Source organism: Haemaphysalis longicornis, unplaced genomic scaffold (genome assembly GCF_048455015.1).
Source record: "Haemaphysalis longicornis isolate Haplotype H1 unplaced genomic scaffold, Haemaphysalis longicornis Haplotype H1 scaffold_4, whole genome shotgun sequence".
Lineage (NCBI taxonomy): Eukaryota > Metazoa > Arthropoda > Arachnida > Ixodida > Ixodidae > Haemaphysalis > Haemaphysalis longicornis.
In genome coordinates, this window is record NW_027526361.1 from 21,614,640 (window position 1) to 21,635,843 (window position 21,204).

General features: G+C 48.8%; 1 protein-coding gene and 1 long non-coding RNA gene across 2 annotated transcripts in view; one reads left to right on the forward strand and one right to left on the reverse strand.

Moving 5' to 3' along the window:
• The window catches only part of Timeout (circadian regulator timeout), a 366,583-nt gene that overhangs the window by 254,437 nt on the left and 90,942 nt on the right, over positions 1 to 21,204 (reverse strand). Inside the window, exon 15 of the mRNA XM_077706142.1 lies at positions 20,905 to 20,949. Within this exon, the coding sequence (XP_077562268.1) occupies positions 20,905 to 20,949 (45 nt within the window). The remainder of the gene's footprint in view (positions 1 to 20,904; positions 20,950 to 21,204) is intronic.
• Positions 1 to 21,204, forward strand: part of LOC144178363 (uncharacterized) — a 146,786-nt gene that overhangs the window by 88,367 nt on the left and 37,215 nt on the right. The gene's annotated exons all lie outside the window — the stretch shown is intronic.

Consider the following 21,204-nt stretch of genomic DNA (forward strand, 5'->3'; position numbering starts at 1 on the left):
GCCTCCAAAGCAAGCTTCTGCAAAGCGTGCTTTGCCGCAGATACCATGTTACCGAGGGGAAGACAGCTTTCAGGGTCCCTCATTCCTCACATATAAGGCGGAAATCATTCCGGCTTAGCTCACCTTGTGCTCCTTGGTTGAGCAAATGCGCACGCGCGCGCGCGCACGCACACACGCACACGCACACACACAAACGACCCGTGAGGGCGCATTCAAACAAAGATAAAAACAAGACGCCCTCCCGACCTACCCCACCATTTGCCCCTGGCTAGACGAAATGCCGAATTTACTCCTTCCCCCTTTAATTTTTTTTTTGCACCTGTTAATGAGGCATAGTGTGAATTTCCCTCTCAACGACTAATTTCTGCAACCTAGTGTTGTATCCAGAGCAAGCTTCTGTAAAGCGTGCTTTACCGCAAATAGAGTGTTATTGAGGGGAAGACGGCCTCGAGAGGAGAATTCGAGAGAAGCACTGCGGATGGTGAAGCTCCCGTCAACTATTTAAAAGCGGACTGCAGAAAGTCTGTGTTCCCGGAGAGAATTTGCTTCCCCCTCCATAATTCGAAAAGTTCACAACAGATAATCCCCGCAAGAGCAACGCTAGCATGTGCCCTCTTAAAGGAATCACGACGGTAGCACACAGTTTTGCCTCATTCAAAGCACAGTCACAGCAGAATAACGAAAGTGTAGAATTGAAGAAAACTGCATTTAATAAAGGTAGACTATCGAGAATCACAAAGTCTGGCTGGTGACACCTCGAGGCATGTCCCGCACTAGCTGACCTGGTGACTTCGCTGAAATATTTGGCTAATTGGTTGAAACAAACGCCACTGCGAGAGGTCATTCCAACGACGTAGCGCAATCACTGTGTATCTCTCGTAACGAAGTGATTACAAGTGCCACTCACTCTACTCCGGCCGGGTTAAAACAGCAAGAAATGTCAGGAACACAAAGCACTGTTTTTGTCTTTGCAGTATTGAGAGTTCAGCTGGGCTATAGTTGTTCGATTCGAGCTTGCGGTTCATCGTCTGAAGCACGGAGTAAACTTAATGCCCCGCTATTATACAGGGGACATACTCTACTATGCACAGAGTTCAAGGGTGATAGCTCGACTTCGGTTTACCCTGCGACTGCACCTATAGGGGTGTAGTCAGCGCACTGACTACCCGTTTTGTGTCTGCTTTTTCAGAAAACATTCAGAAAAATGATAGCCTGAAAATAAAACACTTTCTAGTGTACAAATACCGCATAACTCCGAAAACCGATGTTATAAACAAAGTTGTGTTTGGTGCTGTCTTAGTGGTAGCTTTAAACACGAGAGCACGAATAGCATTCAAGACTACTCTCGATTGTGTGCCACGCAGCTTTTAATATACGAATCAAAAATCTGTATCAGCAATTTCTACTCGTTGTTGCCCGGGCCCCTCCCTTATTTTTTCTCGCGCGCCAAAATCTGCGGTTATACGCCTCCTACCAATAACTAGACCCCAAACATAAATGTCTGAAAATTAAACCCTCGACAATGCTTCTCGGGTACTGTACCAATTGAGCTACCCAACGGCAGACCTCCCACAGAAACTTCACTGAACATCTGCGCGGATCGTTCACCTAGGCGTTAAGTACTCGTTGCCTACAGCTTCCTATCGTGTTTCCAATGTGGAAGCACGATAGGAATGATTTACGCCTGTTAGCCCATTTTTAAATTCGTTCCGATCAGCGTTTAGTGTTGACAAGCTCTGTCTTTTTGCGCACACGGCGGACATGTTTCGGGCCATTAGCACGTTTTTAGCGTTTTAGGATACGTCTACTGCAATGAGCAGCTAAAGGCGTGTTCCTTCGCTCTAAGCCATACTGTTCCCTTTACTGCGTTTTTTTTTCTTCCCACCAGCTACAACTTCAGCCAACCTATTACATCCAACTCTTCGTTAGCGTAACGTGCAGTTCCGTATTGAACGTGAACACCGGACGACCAGCTCTTTCTACGCGCGAAGAAGGAGGAGGAGGCGCGAAATGAAGATGAATGGGCGCCGCGACCAAAAAGCAGCGGCACACCAACCTGTCGCACGTGCCGTGCTGCGATTAAAAATGAAACGGGACCCGAGGGAAACGCGGGCACCGAGGAAGTCGAAACATGGTGCGGCCGGCGGCTGCGCCACACTTCCGCGATGGGAAACCCTGGTTTAGCGTAGGTGCGGGAAAAAAAATCCCAAGCCAAAAAAACCAACATCCGCACTAACATGCCCCAAGTTTAGAATGCAAATATGTAATAGCGTCTTGTTTACGCAGCTCCTAGCGCCCTTCAAAGCAAACACGGAAACGAGACATTTCGTTCACGATACGCAAGACTTCGCGTACCGATACCCTGCCCACCCAACTAATTCCATTAAAAAGCGAGAGCGTGTACTGCCTACGTCTGAATTAGAGCCACAAAGCGTAACTCCCGGGTCATGCCTTTTGTGGAAATTTATTATTCGAAGCGTTTAGAAAAGACAATAATGCGACCATAGCGACAGCGTATGTGGAGTTCCACATGCCGCTCTCTTGTACTTAAGCCACCTACAGCGGACACCCCTACCTTTAAAATTTCGAGGTTTAACTCACTACATCAGTACGAGAACTATGTAAATGCTGTATAAGACGGCTGCGGATTACTTTAGGCCGCTTGGGGTTCATTAACGCAAGCTGGCATTTTTGTTGTTTGCCTCCTTCCGAAAAACAGCACCGGGGAACACAGTTTCGAACTACTAAGGTCACTCTGCATTTGGGATGCGCCCACTATCACGTCAATGAAACATCACCTCCGTCACTCAACTAAAACAAAAGAAAGAAAGAACTTGGGGGAGCGTATATTCGAAGTAATGGTACCCGTACCTACTCTTCAACTTTTTTGCGCGGCAGAAAGGCGGCCGCTTCACCCACGAAATAGAAAAAAGTTCCACATAGCGTCACGTCAGTGCAAAGTTAATCTTAAGATTACTGCGGCGAAGCGCCGGACACGCAACTACGGGGAAAAGAGGGGAGGGGGGTAAAAGAAATGAAAATATGTAGAGCAGGGAAGCAGCTCTTCCTAAAGAGCTGACACCAGTCCTCCCACTTGAAAAAAAAAAGAAAAACCGGCGCACTAAACAGACTCGAGTTAAAAAGCCCTAATGACATACGCTCACCAGCACCTTAAACCTGCCAGGTCGCTTTTTTCCCGCTCTGGACCGCAGCAAGGAACGTCTGTGTGTGTGTTCGCGTGTATTATTTCACTTGTCCTATCACGTTAGAAGCCTGGAGTCCGAATGATGGGTTAGTACAAGGGCTTATTATCAAGGTGGCGTTGCGCATCACCACTTCCTGCTGGGCAGCGCCCGACCCGTCTTCTGTCAGCCTGTCTGGCGGAAGGAGCAGCGGCGGAGGACGCAAACCGAACGCCTGTCGAGCGGCGCTACGTCGGCGCACCACAGCCCTCAGCTCGTACGCGCTTCCTCCGCCCTTTATTTGCCCACCTCGACAGTGTCCACTCCGAGGTGGAGCATTCGAGCAAATATTGACCCCGGGGGAGGGGACCCCGCCTCTGAAGCGGCAGGCAGAGAAGAGGGCTTCAGTCGGTTCATTGAACCGCCACACCACAAGCCCGTCAGGGCGTGTCGCTCCGTTTCATTTCCTCCTCGAAGCGCGACACAGGCTCTGCAAAATTGACGATGCTACGCCATCCTGCGCTGTAGTTCCTAAACCGGAGAATTCTTGCCATCCGTTCAAGGAAAACGACATTCGCATGCTTTTGGGACCAGCCGCGAATCCAAACGGAAAGAGGGAGACGACAAGCCTAGACTGCGTAGCAACGCCTCCTCCGCCGTCGTGTCTATGCCACCGCGTTGCCCCTCTCAGCCTCCTTCAAGAGGTTACTCTGGACACGTCCCTGACTGTGGGACTGATTTCTTTCGTCCCATAAACGTGTCGAACCGCAAATCCCGACAATGTGAACAAAAAGGAAGTGCGTTACGAAGAAAATTAGTTACATAGTCGACCAGGTACTCATCATCGTTTTGCTTCTTTTATACGCCATGACCGCGTAAGCCTTGCACAGAATGACAACAGCTAGTTGCTTATTTTCGCAGAACGTGCCCAATTAAGACGACTGGTATGGCACATGACCTTCATCGAACACCACTCCCTTTTCGCCGATTGATGTTCGAAATACAGACTGCATTTAAGATTAACCAAATATAGCGAGACAGACAGCCTAATACGAACGGGAGGGTGAGGGGGTAAGGCTTGAGGAAAGGACGGAGAGCACCTCTTTTATCAAACCATCGCTCCCGAATCACGCGTAGTGTACGGCGCTGCTCAAAGCCGGAGCGCGAAAGCAACCGCAGTAACGGCTCCTCCCCACGTCTTCCACTGGTTTTATTTTCGTTCCGGCCACCTGCATCGCTGAGAGACGCAGAACCCGCACCGAGCACGTTTCGACACTTTTCCCCCCTCGCCTTGCGCACATGCTCCACGGTTCGCTGCGCCGCCTTTTCAGAAGTCGTTCCCGTTTTATCCTAAGACGGAGAAGTGCAGTCTTCGTTTTCCAGAAGAGGAAAAAAAAAAAACTCAACAAAGCTTCATTTTCGTTAATTTTTTTACAGTTTCTCAGCTAAGGCTTGCAGCTAAACCCCGCAGCCACTCGACAAACTAACGAACGCCTCTCACACACGCTCGCTCTCGGAGTGCTCCTTTCCTTTCCCCGAGAAACTTGACTTAGGTCGGGATTCCGCGTCCTATGTGCGTCATAATACACGCAATAAAAGCGCACATACAAGTCGGGAAGAAGAGGGTGAGGAGGGAGTTGGAAATGAGAAAAAAAAGTGCAGGATACGGCAATAACGAGAGAAAAAAGTTTCAACAGGGGAAAAAAAATGTTAATAAAGAAGTGCATTAGCAGCGTGGAGCACTTCACCGCCACTCATTACGGATCCGCCTCCTCCGTACTCTTCCTAAGCCCGTCTTGACGTGTATTTTAAAAGCGAATTCGGAGCTCTCCAAAACAGTATGCGTTTAAGAAAAGATTGGAAGCATAATATTGCTCTTTCGAATTCCCCCAATAGTGGGCGGTAAGGAAAGTTTGGCATATGAATGCGGAATAAAAAGAAAAAAGAAGGGGGGAGGGGGGGGGGGGAGGTGGAAAAGCGAATGATCAAGTCGATACCGAAGAGCCGACGAAGCGTTGCGGAGGTTTGAGTTTTCGTTTCACTCTTGGATTTGTAGGTTGCGGAACGCTATTTCGTGTATAGCTTTTCATTTTTGTTCTTCTAAAGCCATCTCTCCGCAAGGAAGATTTCCTATTTGATCGAGCGTTCGCCAAATTCTACGCTGACGCGAACGCTGCCGCTTTTCTCTCCCTCCTTCCTTTGCTCCACAAAAAACGCTCGTCCTGTTTCTGGATTTTTTTTTCTCGTCCTCGTTTCAGCCAGACGCAGTCGGCCACTCAGGCGGAAAAAGCACCAAGAAAATATTCGTTTCCTACCCCATTACGCCACAGCCAGTCAGAAAAAAAAACACTGGGAAATGAATATCCCTTACCTCAAGATATGTTCACATTACACTTACGGAATGAACGCACTTTACTGAGCCAGGTTAACGGAGTAAAACTACGACGAAAAACGACATAAAAAATCTCCAGAACCTCATTCTGTCCTCCTTTTCTTCCAGCCATCCTCTCTGCTTTAAAATACAATTTGTAACTAACTAGCCATCGAGGTAGCCGGCAGACACAATGTAACTGCACATCCGCTCAGCACACACCGCGGCACGGCTTGTTTGTTCGCTCGCTGGGCATTTATCCTTTCATAATTTTTTTTTTGCACATTATCTATCCAAAATTTACAGAGACCAGTGCGCATTACAAGGAATCACGCTTACCCCAATTGACGTATTGATTATTCTCAAAGTAGCAAGTTTTATTATTGATTGCCGTGAAGAAATCGGAGGAATTCCTACAACGGGAGGTGCAGAGGCACCCGTTTAAACCATCACTTCAGTGAATAATAGGAAACATGTGGGGCCAGCTCACACTGCGAAAGTAGTCCGACCATGTTACCATTGCGAGCGCTTTGTGACAATGAAACTATACTCTATATGCTACGGCGGCAACAATGTGTGATTTTACTGTTACATAAGAGGCCAAAACTAAAGCAATCGTGGCGACAAATGCGTGCTCCAAGCATATGCATGTTTACACGCAAAAGAGCATTTGTTTGTTGATTGCTAGTAAATGCAGGCACGAGAACCATTGTCAGCATGTCTTGAGGTTAAGGTGGTTCCGTTTACGTGAGAACGTGCGCACGTGCAGCCTTGAGGATTTTGTTTTTTGTATAAGCGTGTTCGTTTTCTTTTTCTGATATCTCCTTATCTATTAGTTTAAAGCTACGTTTTTTCGCCACCATGTAAGATCATGAAATCATCCAAGTGTCATCCTCCAACCATGAACACGCATTGAAGATCGTACACACGTAGCGGTATCTCATCATCGCTTTACCAAAAAAATGTCATGTGACCACATAAAATGGCGACTGATACATTAATAAGAATTTATAGTCGAACGAAGTAAAAGCGGTTAAAGTGGTAAAAAAAAGAACAACTAAAAAGCCAGTGGATTACAATTCTGACAAATGTACAATCATTGGCTTACCGCCAAACTAACAGTACAAAAGTCATTTCCTGATGTGGGGTATTAACGTCACCCCTCCCCACCCCAGGAATCCCCCCCCCCCCCCCATACGCACACATACAGAGAGAGGAAGAAACCGAAAATTAAATACAGCGAACCACCACTGAGAACAAGCGCCATTTATTAGAAAACACCCCGCAAACCACAGATGTCAGGCTCGGTAGTTCACCTGTCGATTGCACACGAACGTGACCGCGCTATTGCGCTCAACGCTGGCGTTTGCTCCCTACGTAATAAAAGCGTCGGAGACGGCTGCCACGCTAGTGTGCGTTAATTAAATGCCTCAGTACACACAGTTCTACCGGAGGTGCAAACCCTCTGGTGGTTATTTTCTCTGGGCGCAGTACAAAAATTAACGTTCCTGGCATGAAAAGGCGCGCGCCTTCCAAAGGGCACTACACTGATACCTCCGCAATTACGAAGTTATCGGTGTCGGGCCGGTTCTGATTTCCAAATTAATTCCGAGCAAGGCCGAAGTGCCTTTCATATCAGCTTCTTTTTTTTTTTCCCCGTGAAAGCGAAGCGAGAAATCTCCACAGCGCGAATTATTCTTTTGCAAAAACAGACAAACGAAACCAAAGGTTTCAATTCCGGGCGTAAGATAGTGGCGTTCCGTTTTAACGAGCAAGCTTGATATTGCTGAACTCTTCCTGTCTGAAGGACGCAACGACGACTAATTGTCCCCGGGCGGCGTGTGCATGGATTACCCATGCTAGCTTTAATAAGCGAAAAGGAGAACACGAAAACATCCCGTCACACTGTCTGTGCGTACGTGCGCGGGGGAAGATGGAGATAGGGGGAGGGAAAGGAAGGGAGAGAGAGAGAGAGAGAGAGAGAGAGAGAGAGAGAGAGAGAGAGGAGGAGGAGGAGGAGGAGGAGGAGGAGGAGGAGGAGGAGGAGGAGGAGGAGGAGGAGGAGGCTGGAGAGTTATTTTTCCCGTCAGGGGTCCGAAATGATAGACTTGAGAACAGAAACTATCGACGGAACTATCCGCGATGTGTCAATGGCTGTAGCATTGCGCTGGTACACACGAGGCCATGGGTTCAATATTCGGATGTGCTTCATGATCCAGGAACAACTATTAAGGGCCCGAAAGTACGATGCTTCTGACGACGTTAACGATTTCCATATTGCCGAAATTCATAATTTACCCCCAATACGACCCCCGTTACACCATAGGTGCACGCTGTGGCTTCAGCGTAATGTTAAACCCCGCCAGTGTTTTACGTATCTTCTTTTACGAAACGATCGGGAAGATGCGACGACAATTTCAAGTGTGTGTGTGTGTGGGGGGGGGGGGGGGGGGGGGGGTCGATAAAAGCACTAAAATTTGTCATTCTGGCGCCTTATTACATAGGTTAGCTGAGATTAACCCTACGCGTTAATATTAAAATAGCCCGGGAATAAAGCGTACTCGAAGGATCATCGAAATGTTCAGGTGGAGGGTACATGCTCTAATCTTTAACGTGGATCAAAATGACAGTGCTTTTAAAACATACGGCTTTCACCTTCATTCGGAATGTCATTTCACCTTGTGCACGAATCTATCTGATTTCAGCCTGGGCTACAGCCATTCCCCGTTCAACGCAAGCTCCCACAATTCTTCCTTGCAAAGGTGCGAACCGTTCCCTAACCCCCGCCTCGTTTTCTCCGCCTGGCTAGGGTAGCAAAAGAGTAACAAATTCAGAGCAGCGCTACCCGCAACATTGGACGAGCCCTGTACGATTGGCGCACGAAATGAAACGCGGCCGAAAGGTCAAGCCCTGTCCCACGCACGACGGAACAGCCAGGGGGGCAAGGAAGCGGACAGGACACGTCTGCGACGGAGAATGGAGCCGGCAGTGGTGGACTGTGGAGCGACGCCGGCACGCTCAAAACGCCGCCGCCAACGCCTATCCAAATGAAACCAAGCGAACAGACGCGGCGGCGGAAGCGACGCGACGTGCCCGGTGCGAGCACCCATGTAAGGAGAAAGCCCTTCAAGATCCACACTGTCAAGCGCGAAGATTACCAGTGCGATTGGTGAAAGGTTGATCCCAAAGTGAAGCGTCAGCGTTAAGGTGAATCAAAACACGTCACTTCTTCGTCGGTAAGAGAGAAAAAAAAAAACACTTCAACTCAAGCTCCAAAGCTGCCCGTCTTCCGGTCTTGGTGGTGACTGCAAGAAGCGAGACACCGGGAGGGCACCGGCGGAGGCGGAAGCGAGACGAAGACGAGAACAGCAAACGGGGCATCATTTCCGCAGCGTCATTAATTTCCCGCCGGAGAATGCGCGAGCTTCGTCGCCGGGACGAGCACGCAGCGACGGTGGACGCTGTGCCGACAAGAGGAGGGCCGCGCGCAGGCAACCTTGGAGCCCAGCCCGGCTTTTCATTGTGCCACAAATGCGCCCTGCAACCCCCACCCATTCCGCTGCTTCCCTCCCGCTCCTCCATATCGCTTTGTGACCGAAGGGAATGAGGTTACGCTGGCCGAAAAAGACTCCCTCGGGAGTGCGCGCGTGTCACGATACGTCGGTAGGGGCCGGCGGTTTCGCGCGAGAAGAAAGTTGCAACGAGAAGGATTCTAGGTGGACCACTGCTAGAAGCACGGTTAGGGACGCGAACAGAACAGACAATCAATCAATTTTCACTTCGCTGTCTCTTCCCCAAATGCTCTCACTGGTATGAACGTGCGTGAGCGGGTTTCGCGTTTCTGTGTGGCCTGGAAAATCCACTAACTTTTCCAAAACACGAATTAAGGCGGTGACAATAACACAGAAGCGGTGTTTTTCATTCCTGCGGAGTAATTCACTCATTCAGTCTTTTAACACGAAAGCCTTTAATGGAATGGCTAAGATGAGTAGGAGCTAAGCAGTAGAACAATCACAAACAACTGTTGAAAGAAATTTGAGGTTGACGGGAGGGAAAGAGGGACGTACTTCTCGCCGACTGCATTTTCTAGATTGATAGCGATCAAGATAACAATGGGTGGGGATCGTTAACGTACCAATACAAGTTATAAAAATCGTTTGGTATTTCCGCCTCGTTCCGGAATCACTGTATGGAAAATTGCCGTAAAAGCTGTCGTTTTGCGTTAGGTTATCGGGTTCCGACTAGATATAAAGAGCGCAAGGGGCACATCAACCGTCGTTCTCTTAGCAGAAAAATATGGAGCTTCATCCAAAAATCCGCCAAGCTCCGGAGTATGTTAAAAGCACGTAATACGTAACCCTCTAGTACAGATTGCGGCAGAGCCATACTGGCGGTAGCTTGGGCGCATTAAACTCCAGGTTAGTCTTATCCACATAAAATTGCCCGAAAAAGCTAAAAAATAAGATTATCGTGGTTAACGAAAGAGCAATACAGCTCTTACCATGCTTGCAAGAAAAGCTCATGCATCCACCCTGTTTTCTGATGTTCCGGAGAAGCAACACGAATGAATAGCAATGTTCATAAAATTACGTCCAATACAGAATAATGAACGGGGCGGACCGTTAGGTACACTTTATCAGTGTGCGTGAACTGTTCGCTCCGGGAAAAAAATTCGCTCCAATCCACGCTGTGGAGGTGGTTCGAAAGCAAAGCTTTAAACGACACCCACAACAATCGCCCAAGCGACGTCACTTGAATTCACACACGTGGCTTTACAAAGAGTGAAACCAGAGATTCTGCCAGCTGTTACCCGAAATTCGTGGTGGCGGGGTCCCGAACGGAGCAGCGTCGGCCACGGCCGGGCTAGACCGTCGGACGCCGCCGCTATAGCCCGGCCGTGCGTCGGCGGTCGGCGAAAAGAAAGCGGAGAGGAGCGTCATTCGAAGGGTGAGACAGCGGAGCCTATCCATCCAGATGTGCTAGCTCGGGGCTACACCACCGCGCGACACAAGCGCGGACATCGAAACAATTTGGCATGTGAGCTTAGTGATTTCCATTTATACCGATTTAAACTAGTTAGTTTGGTAAGTTTGAGAATTGCGAGAAATCTGAAGGAACTTTTATAATCATTATTTATCAGATCCAGTTACTCAGTTGGCCTTTTGTAATACATCTTAAAACACAACCGAATCGGTATTCACCAATTTAGAAAACGGAGCCCCATTCGTGGCAAGCAGTGCGCAGAAGGTAGCGTTTCTCTAGCGGCCAGATGCCTGTAAGTGGTCTATACATTTTGTTTTCCCGCCCTGCAAACCAATCCTTAGCGTATCTTTGCCGTGCGCTCACTTAATTCCGTCGGGTCCGGGTTACCCAGCAGGTGGAGTCGAAAAAGTTAATCAAGCCGTGCGAGGAAAGCCCGCAGTGGACGCGAAGCAGCGTCAAAACAGGCCCAAAACAACTGTCGTTAAAGCCGACGACAAAGCCGTCCCGCCGACCCACCCACCGGTGCAAGCAGTCACCTGCGTGTGGGGAACGCTGGGTAATAGCGCCCTATCACCGCGCCATCTACACTGTGCTCCGTGAGTGAAAAGCGCCCCCCCCCCCCCCCCCTTCCCCATCCGCGTTGGAAGTTTCTTGTCCCACGCGCCACGAAAGAACCGTTGGCAGGTAGAGGTAGAAAACTTTGATTTAAAACAGCTGGCTTGTGATGTGCGCTGAAGGACTAGATTTGTGTTTAGGCTAGATAGCGTTCCATGGCGTTTTCTGATTGTCCGTGCCTTAACATGTGAAGTTTCGCATTTATCAGAAATACCACCACGAACCACCTGGGGCCAACTAGACCATGGCATGAATCCAGACACTATATTTTGAACCCATTCACAACCAGGCAACGTAAGCCACTTCAGCAGCCAAATAATCATACATAAACTTATTCTACAGTTAGAATGCAAACTTGTATATGTACTAATGGCAGGACTTCCCTGAGCGTCGCTAACAGCTTCTCTATCATCAGCTATGGCAGTGTTTTAACCGATATGTTTTAAGACTTTAGCGTCGACTGAGGAGACCGATAACGCGTTGCGCATCCGCGGCAGAATGGTCAGTAGCATTATCAACAAGCACAGCTGCTCTTATGCGGCCCGCACGATGCGAGAATGCGCGGCTAGAATCCTAAAAACCCATGCAAATTGTAGCTGCCCCGGGGACATCACAACGAAGCGCGTACACGTGCGGGAGGTGAACACTCGAAAGGCTTTCCAAACATCGCGTCATAAAAACAGCATGAGGAAAGAAATATATAAGCATACGCTTCGACAGCGGTATAATAAGGTGGTAAAAACGAGCTTTCCTCATCGAACGCCGTCTCGTTGTCTCGGCAATATCTAAACGCCCCACCACATCTGACATCCAGCACTTGCGCTATACCTATAGGTATACCATTTTCGGCGCGCTCGCAAACAACCCGAAACGACGATGCAGCGACAGCGGCACAGATCACGACCGACTAAGGGAAGACCACAAGAAAGAGCAAGCGGAGCGCTTGCAGGCGCGGGAAGGCGCAGAACCGACGCGCGGACAGCGTCGGCCGTCACCGTTGCGACATATATACGTTCCATCCTCGTCCGCGCACGCCCGAATACGGAGCGAAGACAAACGGCACGAAGAAACGCCCTGTCTAGCTCGCATTTGGAGGGAGAGGCGAGACGCGAAAACACGTCGGTGCGAATGACCGTATCTGCTATGCGCGAGACCTCCTCCCCGCGTCCTTTCTTTCCCAAGCAGCGCCGCACCAGCTCGAGCACCCACGACCGCTACGCCTGCAAGAACGGAGCACGGGCCGTAACGGCGGCAGGCGCAGCTCTGCACGCTGCTTCCGACACCTTGTTTGAAGACGCCGTCGCCAAGAGCAATTTTCCGATAGCCGCCTTCGAAACGAACAAAAGCAGCGGAGGAAACACGCGACAAGCACGCAAAACACGAGCGACGAGCGGGCTTCCGCGCGAGAAGGAAACCGTTACGAAGACAACAACGCCTCAACGAGCGTTCGGCCCCGTATCGCGCTTTTCCATCGCCGACAAGATGTCTCGAAGCAGCAGCAGCAGCAGCAGCCATCAACAGTCTGCCGCACGACGTGAAAGGGAAGGGGTTGGCAGTTGAAAACACAGAGCAGAGGCGGAACGCGTGGGCGATGCAAACGCGACGCGTAGGGAAATGAGGATGGGATGCAAGCGAGGAGGCGGGCGTCGCGCAAGAATATTGTGCATGACACCGCTGCTCGCCTCGTCTTCCCCTTCCCAACTCCTTCCGTTCAATCATGTTTTCCATGACGGTGGCGTCGGCGCCGTAGACACCGCAAAGAAACAGGAGCGTGCACTTCTGCTGCCCGCTGAGTGAGAAGCAAAAACAGGCTTCGATCCTGGCGGGTATGCTGCACCTACGCGCGGGAACAGCGTGCATGCAGACGCCGCAGCGGCGCACAGCGATGCAAAGTAGGCAATTCCGGAACAAACATACGCGGTTCGAGCCATCGCTCGTTGCCGATAGCTGGAAGCAGCGGAACCAGACACGAAGGACAGCTGAGAAAGAAGAAAAAAAAAAAGCAGCTGAGTTGCATCTTTCGCGCCTAGTAAGAGACACTAAACTCTAAATGACGGTACACGCACGCGCACAAAAAAAAAAAAAAATGCAGACACCGTGTTTTCGAATTACTTCGCCGTTCCGTATTTGGCGTATCGGGATGGCCTTGGAAGACGAATGAAATATCGTTCAGGCAACGTTAGGAAATTTACGTTCGATACCTGGAAGAGCCACCCGTCGCATGCGCTGACATATCTTCGATACGCACAAGCTTCACGCGTTCTTTTTTTTTTTTTTTTCGTTACTGCGGACTGTAAGACCTTTATTCAAAAAGTTGTTTCGCAGTTCGCGGCGTTCTGCAACTGATGCTATCCGAAGTCCCGTATGATCAGCACTGCCGAAAGCCCGTATTCCTCGTTTTAAACAGACTCGTTTACGCAGTAATTTCATTTTCCAATACGACAGCCTTATCCCGAATCATTCGTTTGGTGGTCGACTGAAACACAATTGTACCTAAATGATTAGAAGTTCGTAATCAAACACTCATTCCCTCAACGAAGCCACTAAAACAAAACCTTACCCTTCCCAAAGAAATTTGAGAGAAGCGCGAAAGCTAAAAGTGCGTCCGACTTTCCCTGAAAGGGCGTCCAATTAGCCTTAAAAGACCCAAACCGCAAACGACGAACGAACCCATGCGACGATTTCTCGCGTACTGAGTAAACGCATCTACGAACGATCAAACTGTATATCGACACGGGGTTTACGAGATAAACGTATACTATTGTACTCGATGCGTGTGTGTATGCTTATCTAGAATCGTTCCTTTTTCGCGATTTTCAAGCAACCGCCTTGACAAAATGGAACCCCGGTTTCCCGCACGCGTCGTGTGTCCAGAGATCTTATCAGAACTTTTCGGTCTACCAACCGGACTATGGGGAAAAGCATTAGTTTTCTGACAGAACGTAATGGGTCCCACTAGTGTCACTGGATTATCGGAACTCTTTTCTCCTCATAGAATTTCATACTAATAAACACTAGAGGGAAATGTGGCGCCACCGTCTAGAGGAGCCGCGCTTCAGCGAGCGTGCCGTCATGTACCGGGCAGGCACGTTCCACTTGTCCTTGGCATGGCTCACGAACAGGCTCAAAAGTTGCCTCTGGCTGCAAAAATGCAACTGCAGCAGATTAACCGAATTTGTTTTATTATTCTAAAATTAAAGCTCCAGGAAGATGTATTTGTCAGGGACTATTCAGAAGCTTCATGCAAGATGAATAAAAAAAAACAATGTCACCCGTTTGTATTGATTTTGGCTTGAAGACGAAAAAGAAGTCATGTGGCTAACCAAGCCAAGGAGGCGAGGAACGTCGCTAGCTGCAATGGCGCCGCCCACGGCGGCCCGCGAACACAGCTCCAGATTTCCCCCTAGTATAATATTAGTGTGAAACTCTGTTTCTCCTATTGCTCCGTGCCACCGCCATGATCGCGTCACGTGACACTTGTTAAACTATGGTAAACTGTAAACAGTAGTCGGTAAACTGAGGCAGACCTAGCTTGTCCTCCCTCCTCTGCGGCTGCGCGCGACTGACGTCGTTTTGAACGCGCATTAAAGATAACGCGTGTAGCAGCATTTCAGTGGCAGAAGTGTGTCCGAAGATGCCCTTTTGTTGCATCTTCGGCAGTGTTGTTAACAAACGACCCGGTAGAAGTTAGCGGCCATCTCGCAACACTGATAAACACCAAAATGGCCGCCACTGCTGACTTGCATGTCTCAATGGCGGTACTCTTATACCTTATTTAGTGACACTACGTCCCACCCCGAAAGCTTTCGCTTTTATATCATTCCTACGTCATACAATATGGCAGCGCGCGACCATGCTGCATGCTAAACACGCAACTCCTCTCTCTCTCTCTCTCTGATGATTGATTGTGGGGGTTTAACGCGCCGACGCAACGCAGGCGATGAGGCGCGCCGTAGTGGAGGGCTCCGGATTAATTTTGACCACCTGGGGATCTTTATCGTGCGCCGAAATCTCGCACACACGGGCGTTTTTGCTTTTCGCCTCCATCTCTCTCTCTCTCTCTCTCTCTCTATATATATATATATATATATATATATATATATATATACAGAAAGATAGGTCAGCAGTCTACAACGCCAAAGGAGGCATAGGGGTGTGGCTAGGCTCTTTTCTTTTTCACTACGGTTAATGAAGTAAACATTTTTTTTAAATATACAGAAGAAAGAAAGAAAGAAAAACACGCGCCCAGAGTGGGGACCGAACCCACGCCTCAACGAGCCCCTCATTTCCTTACTATATATATATATATATATATCACGGTGCTTTTCCCGCCGATGGGAACGAGACTTCTGCCACAATAGCACTCTGCCGATAGTATTTTTCCCCAAGTGACATCAGCCGGCGCACCTATAGCGCAGCGGTAACAAACAGTGCGAAGGACAAGGTTGCTAAGTTATCCATCAAATGTGTAAGCTCCCCGCTGTGCGTAGACACGTCATGGGCCTCTTTTATTTGTGACTTTCAACTGCTCAGAAGTGCTCCAAAGCCACTCCATGTTTTATTTGGCCACATAACTTTTAATGCGAGGGCAGTTGCGGACTGACTTGGAGCTGCTCACAACCGCTCTCAACAGTCAAATAAAGGACATCAGATATTCAGCTATGAATTTCACGGCTCGTAATCAATGCATTGCGCTGTCCGGTTCATTTTTTTTTTAAAGCTCGCGCACGTTCAGGCTTACCTTCTGTTGTAAATAAATAATGAAATGGGCGCAGGCAGGGGGCGACAGCGGATTGCGAGGAAGATGAAGCTGCGCCCACTGCCTCGCTCAGAGAGTGTTCCGTGACCACCACGAGGACCGGACGAATGGGCCGGTCCTGCTTTCCCTGCCTGATCCGCCACACATTCGTTTACCTCTCCGCACGCGATAACACGCTGTGGAAAGTGTAAGAGGGCTGAGCATCATAGCACCAAGAAAGATCACTGCCTACGAAGGAAAGCCACCCCATGGTGGCTTGAGCGAGCGATTTCGCATTCCGTTACCGACTTCGCAATCGACAGAGAGCGCACGCAGTCTTTATTTTCGACAATTCACGCAAAGGGACAAAACCACCGGTGCGCAACGGATACGCGGAAAAACAAGCGCTCGTACACAAGCGGCGAACTGAGTACTCGAGAAGAACTTGAGGCTGGACAAGTTGGTGAGTACATGAAGACATGGTTTAAGCGCCAAGAAAGACGGACACATGACGGACATGCGCTTGTTCTGTCGCCTTTCGTCTGTCCGTCTTTTTTAGTGCTTAAATTCTGCCATCAGGAAATGAGTATTCCGTTGTCGCCCTCCATACAGAGCAAGAGAGAAAGAGAGAGAGGAAACTAAAGCCTTTAGGAAATAAAAAAAATCCATAGAAAATACTTTTCTAAGAGGACGGTTATGTTTCGTCGTCACGTTCTTCCTCTTTTAAGTTCAGAGAACTTTAAGGGCCGCGCCTTGCCGTCGTAGCTCGCTCGCTGGACCCAAGTAGAGAGCCACGGCGTCACGTCGTGACCGCTGTCGTCGCGGTGTAACCCAGAGGCTTTGAAAGCCGAGCGGTTTATAGTCATAAGCGTTCGAAACTCGTGAACCACTGGCGCCTGTCATACATCTCCCCGCTGTTTAGCGCAAAGAAACTGCAGGTACATTTGAGGCAAAATATACGTAATGAACCGGCAGCGACCGGGTTCATTTAGTTAGGAATGCTCTTTGGGTTAGTTTTTACAAAGCGAAAAAAAAGTGGCGTGCAACGCCGGCACGTGCGGGAGGAAAAGCAAGCACAAAGAGAACAGAACTCCCGCTGGCGCAGTTTCAGGCAAGGGGCGCGCGAGCACTGCGAAGGCGGGAAATTTGAATTGCATTGGGTGGTAGCAGTGAGTGGATAACGGCGCTGCAGCCCATTATGGCGAATCACTGCTCTGCACTTCGGACAGCTTTCACATTGAGTGGAGCGGCTTTAATTTTTTTTCGCTATCGCAGTCGCTTCTATCTACGGCTGGGGGTTATTCGAATGCACACAGATATACAACGCGTGTCTGAATGCAAAGGCGCCCATATCGCCGTGAGCAAGCAACCTCACAGACCACACAGACGGCCAAAGCGACGGAAATAGCCGCAATGAAGCAGAACTCCCAACACAACAAAAACAGAAGAAAAATAAAGGACAGTGGTGGTGGTGGGGAGGAAGGGGGGGGGGGGTACCATTAGAGCCAGCGTCTTTGCGCCAAGCGCAGAGGCCTTCTAGTTTAGAAAAGATGGCTGCCCATACAAGATAGACTTTATTTATACTTTCTTCTCAGCGTCAACAAGACGCCCGCGGGCTCGTATTACTATTTTCGTTTCTCACAGTTCAGAGCTGCAAGAATCAGCGTGTGGCCAATTTCAAGACATCTTTTTTTTTTTTTTTTACTCTTCTAACTTTGTGGGGTCTTTCGATGCGGGCTACAGATGAAATAAAGTAGTTTGCGCAGACTTCCGGAATGCTTCATGATCAGGCCCACACATTTCTGTAAATGCCTGCCTGATGTTTGCGCTCGGACCGCAATATGAAGAGCCAGCGTGCGGTCATATCCGAAATGAGTTCTCGCACGCGAAGAATGCGGAATGGAAGCCCCGTAACGACAAAACCAGCGACGGGTTTTAAGGGGCCATGCAGACAAAATACAAGCTTGTTTTATTCGAAAGATTTGGTGTTTTATACTGCCCCCAACGATGTTTTATTCAGTAAGAAATTAAACAATTTAAGCCACAATTTTAATTCTCCCGCTGAATAGTGTGTTTCGTTACGTTTGCGATGACGCATTTCGGGCAAGTACTGAATCGAACGTAAGAATGCGGACTCGGGCTGCAGCGAACGGCGGAACGCCTCGTTTTTTCCTGGATGGCGCCAGCATACCCCTCAGAATCGCTGTCCACCCTCGCTTTGTTTTTGACGGTATTCGTGCCTGGATAATGTCTGTTACGGTTGATAGTACTCGTTTCGTAAAAAGTTGGGTATGCTCGACAAACGGAGTCGCAGAAGACAATGTCGCTTATGCCAGTCAGCCTGAGTAATTTCAACGCCCAGGACGGCTGTGCAGCTATAACCGGCGCAGCGCGCAGTACGCGCTGGTGCTTCTATGTTTACGTGTGCTTTCGTAACTTTCCTTGTTTGCCCCACCATTCTTACTCCTATAAAAAGAACATGCACTAAACTTAAGCGCAAATAGCTCGTTTTACAAGCTTATAACCCCGGTTTAATTTGCGTTAGATTTTGCCGGCCGCAGCCAATCGCACAGCTGCCCATAACACGTCATAGGTTCTAGTGCGGGAGACGGGTTAGTGGGTCGCATGGCCATTCTCTTTTTTCCTAATTATGTAGCTTATATAAGTGAAGTTTTGGCTAAAAGTGGTGTCAGTGTTATTCTAACGAGGCAATCTTCGAATGAACCAAGCTTGCAGTTCGTCTGCATGGCCGCTTTAAAGACTACGGGAGCTGCGAAAATGTGTTCTCGGTGAGAACAGCACGAAACCTAACCCTTGCCAACCATACCCGGGCATAGCCGGCCTGCTGCGTGCAAAAAAAAAAAAGAAAAAAAGAAAAAAGAAAAATGGACACGCAAAAACGCTCCGTCTGGGTACGATGAATAATATTTTTGTAAACGCTGCCGATACGATGAAAGCCACGGCGGAACCGGCCGACTTCAAAAAAAAAAAAAAAGAAAAACGATCAACGTCTAAATCAAAATGAAGACGTAAATACGCTGAAGTAAAGGATGAAAAGTCGGCAGGTTGGAACGTATTTATTTGTACGAACGCAAATGCATGCGCAATACTAGGGAAAATTTCCACAGGGCCAGGCGCTTGTCTCTGCGCACCTACACTGTCTAGTGTTGCATGCTTTTTGTGCTTTGACGCGTTAAATAACTTGACAGAGTCATTCCAGCAGGGTTCACACCAAACCTTCAGGACAATAACTCGAGGTTCACTTTACTCGTCTCGAGGATGCCGAAGGGCGAATTCCAAGGGTAACTCAAAGGATTGCATTCATTAACGACCTTCTATACCAGCCGCACTTTATTTTGGGGAAACCGGGGCCTGCCGCCACTTTGCAGGCCTCTGGCAGAAAGCAGTTATTCGCGCTAAGAAAGGATGAAGCGCGGCGTCGCTACCCTTTCCACGTAATCGAGGCCGGCGTAATGGAATTACCATTCCTGCCTGGCGCTCGTCAAGAGTCGAAAGCGCACTGAAAATTGCACAGGCGATTCCCGGCGCGAAAATCAGCAAAACAAGCCATAACATCTGATTGGGTTAGAGTTCAGATTGGCACAGAGCGCAAAAAAAAAGTTCGCAGGGCCCATCTACCTTAGGAGGCTATCCCAATTTCTTCTCATAATGCTTTGAAGTCAGTGCAACACGTGAAGAATAGGCTGCTGTGCAAAGGAGACGCCGTTCGGCGCTGTTACATGCGCCCTAAATACGAGGATTAACAAAGCGGTGTGCGAGTTCTAGTTGTGTGGCATTTTAAACTACTACTAGTTTTCGCGCGAGAAAGAAAAACGAAGACGGAGCTGCCGCCAAGCAAAAAGCGTTAAAGGCAAACTGCAAAAAATATCAACGTTTCGAAAACCCTTTTTTCGCAGACTTTGCGAAAGACTGAAGGCATAAAATAATGCACTTGGAATACGCCCAATCACGCCGCAAGCCACCAGCGAAAAGTCCCGATTTGTAAACCGTACGAAGGCAGTTGCAGTACGATATTGGCCGCGACGTGAATAGAAGCAAACCATTTCGCAGTTGTGGCTTTCGCAAGTATGCAGGAGCCTTCGTTCATGTTCTGAACACCTATGGACGCTGCTGTTGCGCAAGCAAAAGAGAGTGGGAATTGCTTTTTTTTTATTGTTAAATTTCACGCGCTTTCGTCTTCAGGCGTGAAGAAAACATATTAGTAAGCGTTGCATGCACAAAAACATGCAAACTGGTTGTTTTGGGGGACGCCCTCTGGCTTTCCAATTGAGAGTTTTGCTTTGGAACAAATAGTTAAAGCTAGAATAATTCAATAATTAGACGGTTTCTACTGCAGATGGCTTGCTTTTCTAATTCTTAAATACTATAAGGGGCGAGGAAATGGGGTTTTTTGGAAGTGAGCGCGTGTGCCGGTCTGTACTAACGCCATTCTTCGCGTTAAAATCCTGGGTTTTAAAAGGTGGATACGCCGGCGCCAGCAAACCACTTAAATTCAACTTTCGACAAGCACTTGTCAAGACTGCTGAGATGTACTATTATGAGCAATATGAAAGGAAACACAGGAACGCGTGGCAAACCGCCTCGAAACAGACTCGGAGCGACACGCGGATGGCGCTGTAAAAACCAAAGGGGGAAAGGAGGGCGCTCTTCCACAAACTGTTGGCACTCCCACCGCGCTGGCATTTCTAGAAAGGAGCAGCCTGCGTCATTTCGCCGATAATATGGCATCGTCGGACAGCCGATAAGACGCACGGCGGGAATGGGGACAGTTGTTAGAACAGCGTCCCCCTTTCCACTTTGTTTCCGACGGCGGCCGCTGCGTATCACTCATAGCTGGGTCTGTGGGTGTTTTCTACGCGTTCCTGCGTAGCCTTTCATATTGCTCATAATAGTACACGGTTTCCTTCGCGCTTCTTTTTTAAACTCTGACAACTTTGCTTGAAGAGTTGTTTTCGATGAGGCACCCCGCGCAAAGACGCACACACGAAACTTACCTTCCCCTGGCACGTTCTCGGCAGGCGGGATTCCGGGTGTCAGACCTGGAAGATAACGTCGAAAGTTGTTATCGCGTACATTTACCATGTGTGTGTGGATGAATACAGTGCAGGAGCATTCTGCTCCCGAAACCCCACAAACTTTGGCTAAATTGAATTTCAAAAATATGCACGACCACAGGCGCACCACCGGCGGTTAGTAAACAGAATAGTGAAACGGCGTAAACAACCCATCTTTACACAAGATACTCAGCATTCAAAGAACAATAAGACGAACAAATCTGCAATTTTCTGTTCTCT